Source organism: Myotis daubentonii, chromosome 3, assembly GCF_963259705.1.
Source record: "Myotis daubentonii chromosome 3, mMyoDau2.1, whole genome shotgun sequence".
Taxonomy (NCBI): Eukaryota; Metazoa; Chordata; class Mammalia; order Chiroptera; family Vespertilionidae; genus Myotis; species Myotis daubentonii.
Genome location: NC_081842.1, coordinates 55,006,627 through 55,024,121, shown reverse-complemented (window position 1 = coordinate 55,024,121; position 17,495 = coordinate 55,006,627). Strand labels below are relative to the sequence as shown.

General features: G+C 48.8%; 1 protein-coding gene across 4 annotated transcripts in view; it reads right to left on the bottom strand.

Annotated features, from left to right (window-relative positions):
- Nucleotides 1-1,160: 1,160 nt before the first annotated feature.
- The window catches only part of MUC4 (mucin 4, cell surface associated), a 50,868-nt gene continuing 34,533 nt past the window's right edge, over nucleotides 1,161-17,495 (bottom strand). For 2 of the 4 annotated variants that reach the window (XM_059687524.1, XM_059687522.1), the window contains exons 12-25: nucleotides 17,037-17,245; nucleotides 16,469-16,538; nucleotides 15,869-16,036; nucleotides 15,199-15,300; nucleotides 14,591-14,824; nucleotides 13,388-13,528; nucleotides 11,405-11,586; nucleotides 10,048-10,207; nucleotides 9,004-9,183; nucleotides 8,519-8,592; nucleotides 7,307-7,371; nucleotides 6,995-7,221; nucleotides 4,945-5,107; nucleotides 1,161-1,775 (exon numbers count right to left, since the gene is read on the bottom strand). In XM_059687524.1, coding sequence (XP_059543507.1) covers nucleotides 1,583-1,775; nucleotides 4,945-5,107; nucleotides 6,995-7,221; nucleotides 7,307-7,371; nucleotides 8,519-8,592; nucleotides 9,004-9,183; nucleotides 10,048-10,207; nucleotides 11,405-11,586; nucleotides 13,388-13,528; nucleotides 14,591-14,824; nucleotides 15,199-15,300; nucleotides 15,869-16,036; nucleotides 16,469-16,538; nucleotides 17,037-17,245 — 2,168 coding nt within the window. In that variant the 3' untranslated portion in view covers nucleotides 1,161-1,582. Of the gene's footprint in view, nucleotides 1,776-4,944; nucleotides 5,108-6,994; nucleotides 7,222-7,302; nucleotides 7,372-8,518; nucleotides 8,593-9,003; nucleotides 9,184-10,047; nucleotides 10,208-11,404; nucleotides 11,587-13,387; nucleotides 13,529-14,590; nucleotides 14,825-15,198; nucleotides 15,301-15,868; nucleotides 16,037-16,468; nucleotides 16,539-17,036; nucleotides 17,246-17,495 lie in introns of those variants that run through there. The other 2 variants (XM_059687523.1, XM_059687525.1) reach the window with 2 other exon arrangements.

Genomic DNA, 17,495 nt, shown 5'->3' with positions numbered 1-17,495 from the left:
TTGATTCCTGAAATGTTTGGTAGAATTCACCAGGGAACCCATTTGGACTATGTGCTTAATTTTTTAATCCTCACCCGAGGATATTTTTTCATTGATTTTTAGAGAGTGGAAGAGAGAGGGAAAGACAGAGAGAAATATTGATGTGAGAGAAACACATTGATTGGTTGTCTCTGCATGAGCCTGGTCCAGGGCCTTGGCCGGGGAGGAGCCTGCAACCAAGGTACGTGCCCTTGGCTGGAATCAAACCCAGGACCCTTCAGTCTGCAGGCCAATGCTCTATCCACTGAGCAAAACTGGCTAGGGCTGTGCTTAATTCTTGATAAATGAACATTGGAATGAAATGAATATGGCTTTATATGGATACATGATTACATTTGGGGGTATTTTGGGGTATCTGAGTGTACATATGAGAGGGGCTTCACCTGCTGGGAGATGTTTCTCTATGTAAAGCAGACAGTTAGGAATCTCTGCTCAGTTGAAAGTTCATGTTTCCATGGGAACTTCCTCCAACACCACGACTCACGCACTTACAAGAGTGAGCCTGAGCCCCAGGTTTGTATCATGTGACCTCCTTTCCTACCCTGTGGCCACACTTGATTGAATCAGAGATGGACAACTGGACCAATCAGATTATCTTTTTAGGGATTTGGCAGTTAGGACCAAGAAGCTGTTACCCAGTTTCTGCATAGAGCTGGAATTGAGGTGCCCAGGACACAGGAGTTGTGGACCAGTTGCAGGAGCTGTTACAGGAGAGAGGTGCAAAGTTCTGCCTGCTAAGAGAGAAGGATAAGGTGGAAACTGATCTGGTTGCTGGAAACAAGTAGAAAGAGTGGGGCTGAAGGACGGTAGGCTGGAGAGGCTCAGAAGACACTGCCTGGGGCCCAGGAAAGGACAGAGAACGTGTGAGAGGTATCTGTACCCTTCTCCTAAGAGGGCCAGGCCTTGGCTTATGTTGGGGTGAGAGGAAGAAAGTGATGTGGAGGCAGAAGCAAGGATCCATGTCTGAGCTGGAGCAACTGAGCTTCCCAGCATGGAGTACTGAGGGCTGAAACAGGGCTGTGGCTAATGCACCTTTGCTCCTCCACCCCGTGCCTAGCCCTTCAGCCAACAGAGAAAAATGACAAATGGAACCCATGGCTCTGCAAACACAAAAATCAGAGAGATTTCATCTAAATAGACTTTAATTAGAAGTAAACTGGAGAGTTTTACATACAAATGCATTTTGGTTTTTAGTTAGAACCATCACCCCATTATTAAATCTGGTGTGTGTGTGTGTGTGTGTGTGTGTGTGTGTGTGTGTACATTCTGGTGTCCTCCTTGTGAGTGTGTCTGTGTGAGAATCCATCCCTTTATGTAGTAGATCTTCATGGTCTCTTCCAGGCCACCTCAATGTAAACTGATAAGTTGTGCTCTTGTCTTTATCATTATTCATTCCTGTTAGTCATTCTCCTGGAAGAATCCCGAGTCACCGTCAGTCATCTTCCTTTTCCTAATCTCCCCCAAAGCTCCTGGACGGAGGTGGGTGTGTCTGGGGTGGGTCTTGAGGTATCTTAGGCCACAGCTCCCGCCTTGGGTGGAGGCCTCAGCTTTCGGAGTCCAGGGGGTAGGAGAATCGGGTCTTGGTGCACCAGAAGCGATGGACCGCAAATACTATGGCCCCGAGCAGCAAGAGGGCGCCCAGGGCCCCAAAGAGAATCCCGAAGAAAGCGCCGAGTTTCATGCTCAGATGCTCACAGCGCTCGCCCCAGGGCGTGTAGATGGAGAAGGACATACAGCTGGGAACAAAGAGAGGGGACACGTCAAGAGCGGGGAGGCGGGGTGGGGATGGGGGTAGTGGGGGCCTGCGCTCAGCCGCTCCATCCCCTCTTGCGGCGGGGCCAGAGGAGGTTTTCCAGGACAAGTAGGGCTTCCCTTTAGGGAAAGAGGCCGAGTCAGCCCTGAGCTGATGCTGGAGAGAGGGCGCCTGGCAAACGAAACCACGTGGTGTGTGACAGGTCGGCTTCATCTGAGCAGCGGGGGTGGGGTTGGGGGTGGGAAAGGCAGGCCGGGGGCAGGTGAGCCTGCGCTGTCACGGCCCAACCCCTTGCCTGGAGTTGGGTCCCGCCCTCGGCTCCACCACCTCTTCCTTGGCCCTGGGAAGGGAGGGCTAGGCGGGTCTGGAACTGCATTGGGGAGGAGGGTAGAGCCAGAGGTTCTCAACCTGTGGGTCCCGACCCCTTTGGCAGTCGAACGACCCTTTCACAGGGGTCGCCTAAGACCATCCTGCATATCAGATATTTACATTACAATTCATAACAGTAGCAACATGACAGTTATGAAGTAGCCACGAAAATAATTTTATGGTTGGGTCACAACATGAGGAACTGTATTTAAAGGGCCAGAAGGTTGAGAACCACTGATAGACGGAGGGCCCTGCGGTGACGATGGGGCCCGGAGGGCACGGACCTTCTCCTCCTTGGCAGGCATGCAGACTTAGTGCATCCCACTCCCCGGGGCCCCTCAGACTGTTGATGAACCAAGGGGACACAAGGTGCCAGTTTGAGAGGGCCTCCCTGCCTGGTACTCTTAAGAAAGGGCAAAACCCGGCCTAGACTCAAGACAAAGGGTTCCTTTTCCCCCACAATGACACAGCAGGGTGTCCACCCAAGAAGCAAAAGCAGATGTAAGAGTTTGACCTTGGAACCCATATCCTACTACTTAACGTACTGGGTACCTTGGGCAGGGTCCTTATCATCTCTGAGCTGCAGTTTTCTTTTATTTTTATTTTTTTAATTTTTTTTATTTTTTTAAATTAAATCTTTATTGTTCAGATTATTACATTTGTTCCTTTTTTTTTCCCCCCCATAACTCCCCTCCTCCCAGTTCCCGCCCCACCCTCCGCCCTCACTCACCACCCACTGTCCTCATCCATAGGTGCACGATTTTTGTCCAGTCTCTTCCCACATCTCCCACACCCCTTTCCCCCCCAAGAATAGTCAGTCCATTCCCTTTCTATGTCCCTGATTCTATTATAATCACCAGTTCATTCTGTTCATCAGATTATTTATTCACTTGATTCTTAGATTCACTTGTTGATAGATGCATATTTGTTGTTCATAATTTGTATCTTTACCTTTTTCTTCCTCTTCCTCTTCTTAAAGGATACCTTTCAGCATTTCATATAATCCTGGTTTGGTGGTGATGAACTCCTTTAGCTTTTCCTTATCTGTGAAGCTCTTTATCTGACCTTCAATTCTGAATGATAGCTTTGCTGGATAAAATAATCTTGGTTGTAGGTTCTTGGTATTCATCACTTTGAATATTTCTTGCCACTCCCTTCTGGCCTGCAAAGTTTCTGTTGAGAAATCAGCTGACAGTCATATGGGTATTCCCTTGTAGCTAACTGAGTTTCTTTCTCTTGCTGTTTTTAAGATTCTCTCTTTATCTTTTGCTCTTGGCATTTTAATTATGATGTGTCTTGGTGTGGTCCTCTTTGGATTCCTTTTGTTTGGGGTTCTCCGCGCTTCTTGGACCTGTAAGTCCATTTCTTTCACCAGGTGGGGGAAGTTTTCTGTCATGATTTCTTCAAATAGGTTTTCAATATCTTGGTCTCTCTCATCTTCTGGCACCCCTATAATTCTGATGTTGGTACACTTGAAGCTGTCCCAGAGGCTCCTTACACTATCCTCGGATTTTTGGATTCGTTTTTCATACCGCCCCTCCGGTTGGGTGTTTTTTGCTTCCTCGCATTTCAAATCATTGACTTGATTCTTGCGCTCTTCTGGTCTGCTGTCGGGAGTCTGTATAATATTCGTTATTTCAGTCCGTGTATGCTTAATTTCTAGTTGGTTCCCCAATATAACATTGAGGGTCTCATTAGTTTTCTTGTAAATCTCATTAAGTTTATCGGCGGCTTCTAAACAGTTCTTGAGAGACCTTAAAAGTGTGGTTCTGAACTCTATATCTTCCATTGACAGTTTTGTCCTGTTTCTTTGTCTCCACATTTTGTTATGCTTCCTTGGTGCACCCCCTAGTGGTCTTTGTTCGCAGTCTTATAGTTAAACCTTGATTGTTCTAGCTAATACCAGGGAGGGTTTGACCTCCAGGCCAAGTGGCTATGAGAATCAGCTGTGTCAGCAGTGAGAGAACTTCTGTCCTCTAGGGAGGTGCTAATCTAGCCTTTGCCTGAGGCTATCCGGCAAATGCCTCTGTGCAGGGCTTGGGCGGGGCGGGTCGAACAGGATCAACAGGGTGGGCCTGAGAGAGCAGTTATGGCGGCTCTCAGTCCTGTCTCCAGGGGCTCTGCCTCTCTGAGTCCCAGCACCCGCTGCAAAGCTGGGAGAGAAAGCTGCACTGGCTCTGACCGAAGCCAGACAGTCCCGCTTCTCCCGTTTGAGTCTGGGTCCCTAAAGACTCGCCTGTATCTGGAGCTCAGAGTCTGCGACTCCCTCCCGATTGAAAACGCCAACCGAGCCCTCCGCCGCCAGCCCGCTCCGCGCACTCCGCACCTCAGAATTTGACTTCAGCACTGTGCCTCCTCTGAGTGTCCGTATGCGTTTCTCTTTCCTCCTAGTTGTAGGACTTCCACTCAGCCAGCGTTCTTGTGGTTCTGGGTGATGTCCATTCCGTCTTTTAGTTTCACTTTTGAAGTAGTTTTTCAAAGCAGCAAACTCCGGCGTTAACCTATGCTGCCATCTTGGTTCCAGTTTTCTCATCTTTAAAAAAATACCTACCTAGTAGCTCCTTTGAGGTAATATGGCACCTTTATTCTCCACACGGAGGGGGCACTCACACGTTTTATTTTCCATTATCCATTTTTTCTCTGATCCCAGTTCTCTTAATTACACAGGGAGCCACCGCTAATTTGCAGACATCCATTCTGGACCCCTAGCAGTGTCTTTTCCCAGCTTGGATTTCCTAGCACTGCCCTCTCTACCTCCCGCCCCTGCCCCCTGTCCCACTCACCTGCAGCGGGGCCCATCCGGCAGGTGCTGACACTGGCCTCCGTGCTCACAGTAGCCCTCACTGCAAGGGGACACGCAAGTGAAGCCGCCCTGCGTGCTGTAGACCAGTTTGTAGCCTTTGTAGCCATTGCATTTTAAGTGAGTCTGCAGCATGCTCACGTTTGCTGTCAGGTAGGACACAGATGAACAGCAAGAACAACTGATTAACACCAGATCTATTCCTTTTCGATCAAGGATTCAATTTTAGGCATTTATCCTTAGAAATAATGGGAAGACTGTGCAAATACATATGTTCATGGAAGTCCAGAGCAGCATGTTTTAAATAGTAACAACATTTAACAGAAGTTTTATTAAGTAAGGGATATTGTGCAACCAGTAAGCACCATGGTATGGAAAATGCATTGGTTAAGAGAATGTGCTTTGAAGTCAGCCAGACCTGTGTTGAAATTCAAACTCTACTACTAACTAGTTGTGTGATTTGGGGAAATTTCTTAATTCTTCCAGCCTCAGTTTTCTTATCTTTAAAAGAAAATGATAATAGCACCTACCTTGCGATGAAGTTTAAATGAGATAATATATATGAATATTCAGTATAGCGCCTGACACAATAAGCACTAAATTAATGGTCACTATTAGTATAACATTCTATTTAAAATATATTATACCACACTATATTAAAATATATTACAAAATAATATATAAAATGGGACTATGCACACAATATATAAGGTAATCTGTTCACAATTGTTTAATAAGGTGATCAAATATTAGGTATAATTTAATCCCTTTATTGTAAAAAAAATTCGATATGTGCAAAGGTGCCTATGCATAAAAGAAAAATCAGAAGGATGTGTGCAAAATGGATTTGTCTCTGGAGATTGGAATTACAGGTGATTTTTTTCTCTTCTTTTTGTTAATGTTTGTTTCCTAAAGTTTATACAATAAACACATTTTACTTGTATAATAAAAACTCTGGGTTTTTAAAAATCTGTGTTTTGTTTTTAAACAGAAGGCATGGTCTATCTAGGGTACTTGTTCCCTTATCTCTACCCCTACCCCCCTACCACACGTGCACATAGTAGGTGGAGGATTTCACACTGGTTGCCCCCCAGGAGGGAAGAGGGTTAACCTGCATTCTAGAACAGGGGTGGGCAAACTTTTTGACTCGAGGGCCACAATGGGTTCTTAAACTGGACCGGAGGGCCAGAACAAAAGCATGGATGGAGTGTTTGTGTGAACTAATATAAATTCAAAGTAAACATCATTACATAAAAGGGTACGGTCTTTTTTTTTTTTTTTAGTTTTATTCATTTCAAACGGGCCGGATCCGGCCCGCGGGCCGTAGTTTGCCCACGGCTGTTCTAGAAGAAGCTCTTGCTTGGTTCTGGACCCAAGTAGCACAACAGCTTCTAATGGGCTTGGCATGGTCACTGCCCTGTTCTCTGTCTCACTCCCCAAATAGGGTGGGCTACTCCTTTCCTTCTCTGACAGGCTCGTCCACCTATCTCATTCCCGTTGCAGGAGAGTCAGGGGCTGTCAGAGCTGAAGGGGACCTCAGAAATCCCATCTCATTTTCTAGATGAAGGTGTTGAGGCCTGGGCTGGAAATGGCGTTTGCAAAGGATCACACCCTTTTGGGGAGAGGATATCTCTGGCCCCGCGCTGGGTCTTCAGCCTTTAACGTAATGTCCTCCAGCTGGAGGGCAAAGGCAAAGGATGTCTGTGTTTATGTATAGCAAGTACAACAGTATTTTAACAAAATCACTAACAGTTTTATGAAAAGAAAGTAAACTATCAGCAGCAGTGGTTAGGGAAGCAGAAGTTGGGATACTTGTTCTATGAAACTGAACAATGGACTTACCATGTTGGATCTGTTCTTGGATCTAGAAAGCTGGTAGGTAAAATGTTTATAATTTCCTTCTCAGAAATTATAAACAAAAATACTCTTTTTTTCCACCATGGGTTTGTGTGGGCTAAATTTCTGGACCAGGCTTCCTCAGTTTACCTCCTCCCTCAGCTCTCCCTGGGACTGTCCCCAAGATAGTGACTCACAAGCCGTCAAACTGCGCACGTCTCTCCTGGAGATAGGGTGGAAGACCACGTCGTTCCTGGGCTCCTCACTTTTCTTCCATGTCCCCTGTGGGGCCTGCAGTAAAAATGCCTCCACCACTGCGTCCAGCAGCCGGGTGTTCAGGAAGTGGATGACAGGACCCCGCGGGCGGTACTGGAACTCCGAGATGACAAGCCATTGTTGCAGGGAGCCGCTTGCTGGAGAGCTGCTATGGGGGAGGAGCAGAGTGAGGGGCTTAGGGGTGAGGAGTAAGAGGGAGGATTTGGGGAGCAGGCAGGAACAATTCCACTTACATTTTTTGCACTTTGCTATTCCTGAGAAAGGCCCGCACATCCAGGTTCTTCAGCCTGTAGGCCACCTAGGGCAGATGGTTGGGGGCAATCGGGGTAGGGGTGAGACCCAGTCCAGAGAGGAGACCCTTCCACTTTAATGCATTTATTCTTCCCTGTCTGTTACCATCTTAGAATGTGAGTCCCAGGACCCCATCTCATCCATTTCTGCATCCCCACACCCCAGCCTAGCTCCATGACTGGCATGAGTTCCTGCTTAATAAAAGTTTGCTGGTGAGTGAAGGACTTTACATATCGCCCCCCAACCCCAGCCTCCTATTACAAGGGGAGAACCTGAAATGAATGGCTCCCACTTTGTTTCTGATCCCTGATGCACCCACTCATTCTCTCCCCACATGTATACTGAATATGGATTATGTTTAGGCAGACCTAGGGGATGTCAACATGATTCAGGAACCGTCCATACTCAAAGGTCTGTAGTCTGGTGTAGTAGACAAATGCCCACAGATTTTTACCAGAGTGTACAGTGCTATGGTGGTGGTGATAGTAGTAGTAATAGTAATTATTATTCAAATTTTTGAATATATGTTTCAGGTACCATGTTAAGTACTTCACATACATTATTATTTAGACCTTGACACAACCTGTTGACATAGGTATGATTGTCACTTCTATTTTTATAGACGAGACATCAAATAATTTGTCTGATTATTATACCTGGTCTAATGGGTGGTAGAGCCTGGATTTGAACCCAGGTATATAGGATTCTAGAGCCTCCATAACTCAACCATTGTGTTACTTTGCCTGTGATTGAGGAATGGAAAGGGGATGGATGGGGCCCAAAAAGAGGGAGCCCCCAGGTCCATGTGGGAATTCAGAGAAGGCTTCCTGGTGATGAAAGACCTTCTTGTGTTTCTTCCATATAATACCCAAGTGCAGGTCTCAAAGGACTCTCAGAAGGAGAGGCAGCAGTGACTCAGCCACCCCAGACTCTGTTCATGTCAACTTGGCCATTTCAACCCCCTCAGAAGGCTCTGTTCTGTGGCTTCCTGCCTTCCTCACCCCGAGCCTTTTCTGAGGCAGAAGGCTCCCGTCTTCCCTGGCAACTGCATCTAGATGGATGATGAGGATGCAGAACGCACAAGTGATGGCTAAGACCCTGCCCTAAACCTGCCAGGATCCTCCTTCCCACTCAGAGCCACCTGCAGTACTAACCGAAGCGTTGACCTCTGCTTCAGTGGCGTTTTCTTCCTCACTGAGAATGAGCTGGATGGTTCTTAAAGGGAACTCTGGAGATGGGAGAAGCAGATTTATATTCACTTCCTGGGTTTACCCAGATTTACCCACTGAGACCATTGGGCCAGTCTAGGGAGACTGCCCGATTCTAGTGATAGATCAGGAGAAGTGGCTGAGTCTGCTGACCCTCACCCTAGAGCTCATTTGACTATGATCAGGGATTCCCTGACTCTCATCTAACTGAGCCATAAGGCCACCTTTAGTCTTTTATCATAAGACCACTCAAGCCTGTTTTTCATGCTGCCCCCACCAGCTCCCATAGCCTACAACTTACCACCACCCAAAAGAAATATGAAGTTCTGTCCTGTGAGTTTAAGAAACTCTTCCCTGGCCCCCGGAGGTCCCCTTCTTCTCCCAAGAGAGAGAAGAATGGTGGTGAGGGTGGTGGGGGCATCTGGTGAGACCTGGGTCAATAGTTGGAGTGAAGTTGTTCCCAGCCAGGAAGCAACGATTGTCTGTGAAGGCTGGGGGGCAAGTGCAGGTGGGCTGGCAGCCCAGAGTCTGGGAGATGTAGCAGTGGCCCTGGTTGTAGCAGTAATTCACAGGGCAAGACTTGTTCTGACAGTGTTCAGAGTCCTCCAGACCTGTGGAGAGAGCAGAGGTCAGCAACACCAGGCCCGACAGCAGTGGGGAGCCCCCAGCCCATGGAGAGCTGTTTCCAGGACAGCCTGGTTGCTTTCCCCCAAAGTCCACTCAATCTATGTTCTGCTTGTGGGCCACTCTGAACCCCAAACTATCCTTCTCCCTTTTCCAGGCACTTCTCTACTGGAAAACCCTTTTCCTCTACCAGGTAGATATTCGCCCACTTCTGCTGAGGGAAGAGGTGTTTATCAGTCTCTCCACATCAGGAAAGGACCCAGAAGGCTTTCCTCACTTCTATTCCCTTTTCTGCCTTTATAAGGCTGCGGTTCTACCCACTCTGGCCTCTGCTTGGATTTCAGTTGAGCTTAATAAAGGCCTCACTGTGATTTATTTCCCTCATCATGACCCCAATCACTTAGAAGTCAAGGAACAGATAGTGGCAGCAGGACTAAAAGGGAAAATGAGGCACACTTGCCACCAGATGCCCATGACAGCCCCTCCGAATGTCCTGACGGGGGATGTGGAGACTTACATCTCTGAAAACCCCAGTTTGCCTTTGGTTCCCTGTCTCTGCTAGAAGTCCCCTCTCTTCTCCAGGCCACATTCAATCTTTTGCCCTGGGTTTTCCCAATCAGTGTCCCCGGCCTGTTCTGCCCTGGCCTCTCCCCCATGCCTATATAATCTCTTCTCCTTCAGCCTCACACCCTACCATGCAAACTTTACCTCCTTACTGCACACACTATGTTGAGCATTCTAAATACTTGCTAGAAAAGGGAGAGAAATGGTTTGCTCATGGCTGTCCTAGAACCCCTAGGTATCACCTGTCCCCAGAAACTTTTCCTACCTGGGCCCTGTTCCAAGCTTACCTGTACAGTGACGCCCATCCCCAGTTAGGTTTGGGGGGCAAGGATCACAGCCCTGCCCAGGAATACACTTCACATTCGGGAAGCACTGCTCATCACAGAGGTCCTTGGAACGCTCACAGTACTGGCCGAAGGTGGTGGTGTCACACTTGCAGCTGGCCACCTGGAATGGGTTGCTGATCACTGGGCAGCCAGGAGGCTGAACCATTAAGGGCATCTAGGTGTTTCAGTACTGACTCCTCCAGTCTGCGAACCCATGGGACCTGAGACCTTGTCTTATTTCTGCCAGTATTTATTGAGCACTTTCTTGACCAGGCCCTGGGCCTGCAGGGTCCCGCCCAGAGGCACATGGTCTCTAGCCCACTCGTCTCCCTGGGCCCTTCTTTCCCCCATCCCTCTTTGTGCCTGGCTTCTACCCCAGATGCTCTGTCTCTTCCTTCTTACACCATGTCTCTTTGCCCGAAATCCTTTTTAGAGTAAGACAGAGCTAAATAAATATTCTACTATCCCTTGAAAATGGGACCCCCTGAAAGCTGCAGTTTCCTGCTCATCGTCCCCTTGTTGACTCCCAAAGCAAGAAGACAGCGTCTCACTGCTCAGCACCATGAGAACACGGTAAGCAGAACAACGGTACAGGGAAGGTCGAGGTTTGGGAACCTCATCAAGCTCCCTGGTCTCTCTTTTCTGACCCATCCTCTGAGAGGACCCTGGAAATCTCCCTGAAATGCAACTCTCCAACACTTTTACTTCTAAGACTGGGAATTCTGGGATCTCTAGAATAATATATTGACTCTGTTTTCCCACTCTCTATGTTTTTCCCCTTTTCCAGCCCCTGGACTCCCCACCTCTCCTCCCAGCACCATGGTGATGAGACCCCAGAGGGAAATGGCTGTGTTGGACATTAAGCCACCTTAGTAAAGACTGCCTGTGTCTGAGCAAGGCACAGAGCCACAGAGCACTTCCTGGGTCTGAAGAGGGGAGAGTGTGGAGCTTGGGATCAGTGTAGACTCATACTCAGGGACCACACTTTCCCACCCCACACCTCAGTGCCTAGTTTCAGAAAAATGGAGCTGGGGACCAGGGGGGATGCTAGGAAAGCCTGAGCTGGAAGTTCCCTGCCAGCCTGGCAGAATGGGAGCCGGGAGATAAAAATTCAATTGAGCTATAAGCAGTAAAGAAAGTTCTATTTCTCACACGAATAAGTTTGTGGCCTGAGATGGTATCTGCTCTACTCACCTACCTCAGTTCCACCCACCTCCCAACACATATGACCACAGAGGGGCTTTGATATCTTTTCAAATTCCACTTGCTTTCCCCTCCAAAATGGAAACCTCCTTCTCACCCTCGTCCCAGCACTCACCTCCAGGGAGGAATTGCCCACCCGGCTGGTCTTGTTGTATAAACACTGTTCCTTTCCCTTGCAAGCACAGACCACGGTCTTTGGCTGGAGTAGAGATGATAAGTTGTCCTTGACATTTCTTGCTAGAATCTCCAGAGTGAATGGTTCCAGCGAGTTTGGTGTCCAGAGCAGTGTCCCATTCTCTGCCCCAAGGAAAATGAGGTCATTGAGAGGTGGAAGCCTTGATTTCTCTGCCATCTGACATGTCTTGGCATTTAACACCCTAAGAGCTAAGGCTGGAATCCTCCATCTCCCTCAGACCACCCCTCAAACCTCACCAGGCATTTCCTCAGGCAAGGCTGGTTTCCTGGGGTGGTCACGCTCTAAGCTGGAGCCCAACTAACTGAGTGTAGGGTGGAACTCCAAAGAGGGGAAGGCAGTTGATCCTGAAGAAACCCTCAAAAAGCAGCCTGCCTAGGCCTGCACCAGGACAGGACATCCACGGGGTATGGAGGGTGAAGGCCAGATCCTCCCGACACATCCCCACGCTACACTGTAGGTCACACTGGCCTCACCTTCACAGCAGCCCCATCCCTTGCCCTGATTTCTTGCCCACCCTCTCACTTCCTGGACCTTTGGCCAGCCACCCCTTCAGACACCAGATTGCAGTGAAACAGTGCTACATATTACAGGACTCCTCCAATCAAACCAGTCTTATGTTACTGAAGAAAATAGGAAAATCTCCTTTAAAAAGCAGGTTAAGAGGAGCTGATAGTAGGAGGAGACAAGAGTAACTTCCAGGCCATTCACTCTTCAGGAGAAAAGTACAGTGGAGGAGAAATCTCCTGATGCCATTGTCTCCTAGCCCCTGGCAGGATGCCACATGGAGCAAAGGGTACAGACAAAGCAGTCCCTCCTGATGCACAGAGAAAGAAAATCAGGCAGAGAGGTGCTCAGAGCTCAGAATAAGGTTCCTGGAGACCTTGGTTTGGCAAAGAGCAGTCACCAGCATATCAGTGCTGGGAACATAAGACAAGCTGCATCCTGTAGGCTTTGGCTCTTGGACCCAGACCATGTTGCAGGCCTAGGGGACTCCACAGCATCACTGAGAAAGAGCGATGAAGCTTTGCTTTGTCCCAGCTCAGAACAGCAGACAAGGAGAGACGAAGTTAGATAAACATGGTTGACAAACAAAAATAGTGACAAACGTTCCAAACAAAGGTATTTGTGTTTCTTTAAATCTTGTTCCACGTTATGTCCTTTTAAAAAGTAGATATGAAAGTATTTTAAATTAGCATTTCTTTGTTATGCTTTATTCTATTAATTCAGTGGTTACACAAAGATGGTTAAAGGTGATTATATATTGCTAGACACCCGGTGCACAAAATTTGTGCATGGGGAGGGGGGTCCTTCAGCCCGGCCTGCACCCTCTCCAATCTGGGGGATGTCCAACTGCCAGTTTAGGCCTGAACCCTGCACAATTGGCAGTCAGATATCCCTCTCACAATCTGGGACCGCTGGCTCCTAACAGCTCACCTGCCTGCCTGCCTGATCATCCCTAACTGCCTCTGCCTGCCAGCCTGATCACCCCTAACTGCCCTCCCCTGCCAGCCTAATTGCCCCTAACTTCCCTCCCCTGCTGGCCTGATCACCCCTAACCACTTCTGCCTTGGCCCCTACCACAGTGGCTTTGTCCAGAAGGACATCCAGTCTAATTAGCATATCAACCTTTTATTAGTATAGATTAGATTGAGATGAATTATCTTTGAATCAGTTGTACATGCCCAAAGTCAGTCTAGCTAGTTGGCCAAATCTCCGTAAGCCCATCACTATTCACCATGGGGGTGAGCACCTGTTTGAATTATAGGGATTATGCCTAAGAAATGTTGGTCTTGGATATTCCAATAGAAAAGTGACATGAAGTTGCAAAGGGTATAATAATGAAAAATTACCCAAACCTTGTCTCTGAACTCATCCCCCATGTCCCCAGCCAAACATTCTTACCAAAAAGCTTGAAGTCCTTAGTGTAGCTGTTTCTGAGAGTGAATGTGACGTCCTTAGAGCTGCCTTTGTATTGAATCAGCTTGGTCTCCCCCTTGTAGGCTTTCACCATTTGGGGACCATCAATAGTAGGTGGGTACTGATCTGGAACACAAAGAGGGGATTTGGAGCCCAAGGAAGGACAATCTCTTGCCGTGTGGGTCTCCTCTCTCTCCAGTCTCCTGGCTTGTGTGAGGCATTCACAGGACTGTGACCCACCTCTGGAAGTATCTGCTCTCGGACCTATGCAGAGCAGGTTGGGATTGTACTGCCCACCTAGCCAAATATTTATTCTCTCTTTGTCTTTTCCCAAAATGGGATTCATTTCAAGTTCTTTCCTGCTATGCTGAGCTTGGTACGAAGTGAATCCAAAAACAGATTGTTTAGACCATCACAGAGTTTTAACTTTGGAAGAGGACTGAAAACCGTGAGGGTAATATCTAAGTGGCATTGCATTTTTCAGGAAATAGGGAGTTAAACCTTTTTACTGGTCTCTGCTTTTTGGAGACTTGCTATTTCCATTTCATTTTTTCTTCATTCATTCATTCATTCATTCATTCAATCAGTCATTTAAGTATTTATTGTGCACCTACTATATGGCTGGCACTATTCTAGGTAGTGAGGACACAGCAGTGAACAAAGAATACAAAAGATACCAATGAAAATTAGAAAATATGTTTGATAGTTATAAATGCTAAGGAGTAAAAAATAAAGCAGGGAAAATGAGTAGGGAGTGTGGGTGAATGTGAGATGTTAGACAGGCTAGCCAAGAAAGGTGGCATTTAATTAGAGACTTGAAGGAGGTGAGGGGCAAGCCTATGGCTGTCAAGGGGAAGGGCACTTCAGGCAAAGAGAACAGCCTGTGTGGAGTCTCAGAGTTGAGAGTGAGCCTGGCGTGTTCGAAGGACACAAAGAAGCCAGTTGGGCTGGAGTGGAGGGAGCAAAGTGGGAGTACTAGGAGATTTCAAGAGGCAAATTGGATAAGGCTTTGAAGGTCATCATAAGAACAGAGTGGGCTGGGGAATCATGGGAGGGTTTGAGCAGTGGAATAACATGAGTCAAAGAACCTGGTAAATTTAATGTGTAGCTTAAAGGGATGTTATGGAAGGGGGCTCATCATCTGCCCCCTAACTCTGAAAATGTCGCCCTGGGCCTCATGCCACTTACGGAGGGTGTTGTTCATCTGCTGGTATCTTCTAAAGAGCATCCTAGTGTCCAGTCCAGTCTTTGTGTTTCCTGTGGCCAGGGTGTCATAGATGCATTGTTTATCTCCATTACACTTGAAGGTTGAATTTTTATCCAAGGAGTTGTTTTTCCACAGTTGGGAAAGGAAGACAGGGGTGAAGTTTGAAGGCAGATGGTCATCCCTCTTGCCAAGAAGGCTTGTTCCATTGATTGCCCCTAGAACACACGAAGTTCGATGGTGGTGGTATCAGGGGTGGGACTCCAGCTATGTTTCTGCAGTGTCCACCCCTTACTCTCACTTTATATGGCTTGAGGTAGGTGCGGTATAAAAGGCCAGGTTGACTTCTGGCTTCTGAGTATGAAAATCCCTGCTCTAGTGGCTGAGGGCCACCTCCTTCCCTCATCTTCTCTTCCAGGTAGAGAGACATGGGTGGGAGTGGGATGGAGGAAACAAGTCTGGGGTGGCACCAGAATCCTCCTAAATTTTCCACCCCTCCCTCACGAAGGACAGAGGTCTGGTGCCCACAGGCCTGAGGGAGACATCCCAGCCCTGTCCCATCTACCCCCAGCACTCTGAAGTCCAGACTCACAGGTCATTCCATAGCGAAAAAGCATCTCTTCATTGCTCTCTTGGGGAATGGTGGTGCCATTGGGCATCTTGAAGTCATCTTCTGGATTATTGTTCCAGACCCCTGAGGGACAGAGTAGGAGGTTAGCCACCCTGTGACTGTGCTTCTCCCCATTCCCTGGGAAGCATCCAACGGGGCACACTCAAGATATGAGGAGGAGCAGGGGCCCAGGAAGCCTCTCTCTGTTGCATCTGTTCTTGGTTCAGGCCTCTAGGAGGAGGGTAGAGGATGGACCATAACCTCAAAGCCCACCTTTCTGCTTCAGGGAGGGAGGAGGAGAGAAAGAGGAGGGAATGGAGGCAATGGAGGGAGAGGTAGGAAAGTGTGAGGTGTAGGAGGAGAAGGTGGCTGCTGACCCACCCTCCTCAGAGTCCCTCCTGGATGCTCCCTTGGCTGCCCCGGAAGTGGAGCTTTAGGAGGACAGGAAGTGAGACTCAAAGGTAGCTGAAGAGGTCCCTGTCCTTCCCTGCCCCTCTGTGGCCCCAGGGTTCTGTTCCATGGAGGCTGAGAAAGGGAAATGCAGCCTGGGATGTCCATAGGCCAATGGGTAGGGAACCACCAGGAGTGGGGGTAGGATCTGAGCTCCTGTTGTGGCCACTGCCTCAGAGTCAGGGCCCTGCCTGTTTCTTACCCAGGAGGCCCTCTGTGCGGTCTCGGTACTCCTCTGGGAGGCTGCAGGAGGCGTGGAGGATGTTGGAGAGAGCTGTCACTGATATGATCACTGTGCCATCTAAGCTGGCTGTCACCAGGGAGCCATTGCGGGTCATTATGACTCCAGTGGTGTTGAAGATTTCCTGGTCTAGAATGTTGGGAGACAGATGAGGAAGAAATCAGCATTGGTCCTTGCAGGCCTAAGACTTGGCCGTAATGAGTGTTCAAAAAGCAGAGGGACACTGGAAGCAGCTCTGGGATGTCCTGCAGGCGTCTTCTCCAGTGGCCTCAAAACCAAACTCACAGGGTACCCCTCAAGGCCACACCACCCACTTCTACCTGGGGACTGAAGACAGGGGCTGCCACAGGAAGGCTGTCACAGCCCTGGAGGAAGGAGGGAAGTGAGGAGGGAACGTTTAATGCCTGGCTCCTGGGTGAAGGAGCTGCTCGGCACAGCTGCTGAAGGGACAGCAGGGGTGGCCACCACTCTCCTCTGCCCCAGCGCTGCCACCTCCATACCCCACCACCCTGCTCCCAATCGCAGGGCACCCTCTGAACCCTCACGGCTTCCCCAGCCTACCTTCAAATGTCACAGTCTGGTTATTGAGCCACACGTGGATTGTGTCATTGGGCTCAAGGAGCCACTGAACCTGGAAGGAAATTGGAGGAGGACTAAGGCTGACCTGCAGGTGGGCCCGGAGGCCGAGAAAGGAGGCTGCAAAGAGCTTAGAACCTGAGCCCTGGACAAAGATGAAGGTGATGGAGAGTGTGACGGTGAGGTTTTTCTACCTAACACCTATGGAGTGCTTAGAATGGGCTAGGCTCAGAATTAGGCACATTTCTTAGGTGACATCATTACAATCTCACATTAGCCCTGTGGGGTAGGTAATATTATTATCGCCATTTTCCTGTAAGAAAACTAAGGCACTGGAAGTTTAGTCATCTCTTCCACCTAACTTTTGGAGCCTGGATCCTAATCTTGTGTCCCCAGGGTTGACTCCCAAACTACACCAGCAGGAAACTTTTTCCCTCCTTCTTGCCCCCTTCCCTTCTTCTCATTCTCCTCCTGGGCCCCGATTTCCAGCTGAAGGTCCCTGAGGGCTCTCTGTGAGGGGAGCGAGGATGTCTAGAGGCCCTGCCTCACTCACTGTGATGGGGTCCAGGCTGCTGGAGTTGTACTGAGCGGCAAACGCAATGAAGTTGGTGGCCTGGGCAGAGCCGGTCTGGGCAGTGCGGCCCTGCAGCAGGAAGGATGAGTTTCCGTCTCTGGCTCTGACCAGCAGGAAGTCCCCCAGCCCATTGAAGATGTAAGTGGCATCATCTAAGGTGGTGATGTGGGGGTCCCCGAACATCCAGGCTGGAAAAGGGAGATACCACATTGGCATGGCAGAGGAGGGAAAGGTCTGAGATTCCCCACCGCCCACAGGTGGGCATTTACCCAGGTAGACACAAGCCTGGGAGTTGTTCATGGCTTGTAGAATCTTCCCTGGAAATCCTCTTGCATTTTGTGCCCCCACCACACCCATGTCTGCTCATTATCTCCCATCCCCCAGTCCTACCCCTTTCCCAATAGCAGGTACAAAGCTCCTCTGTTTGCCATGCACCGA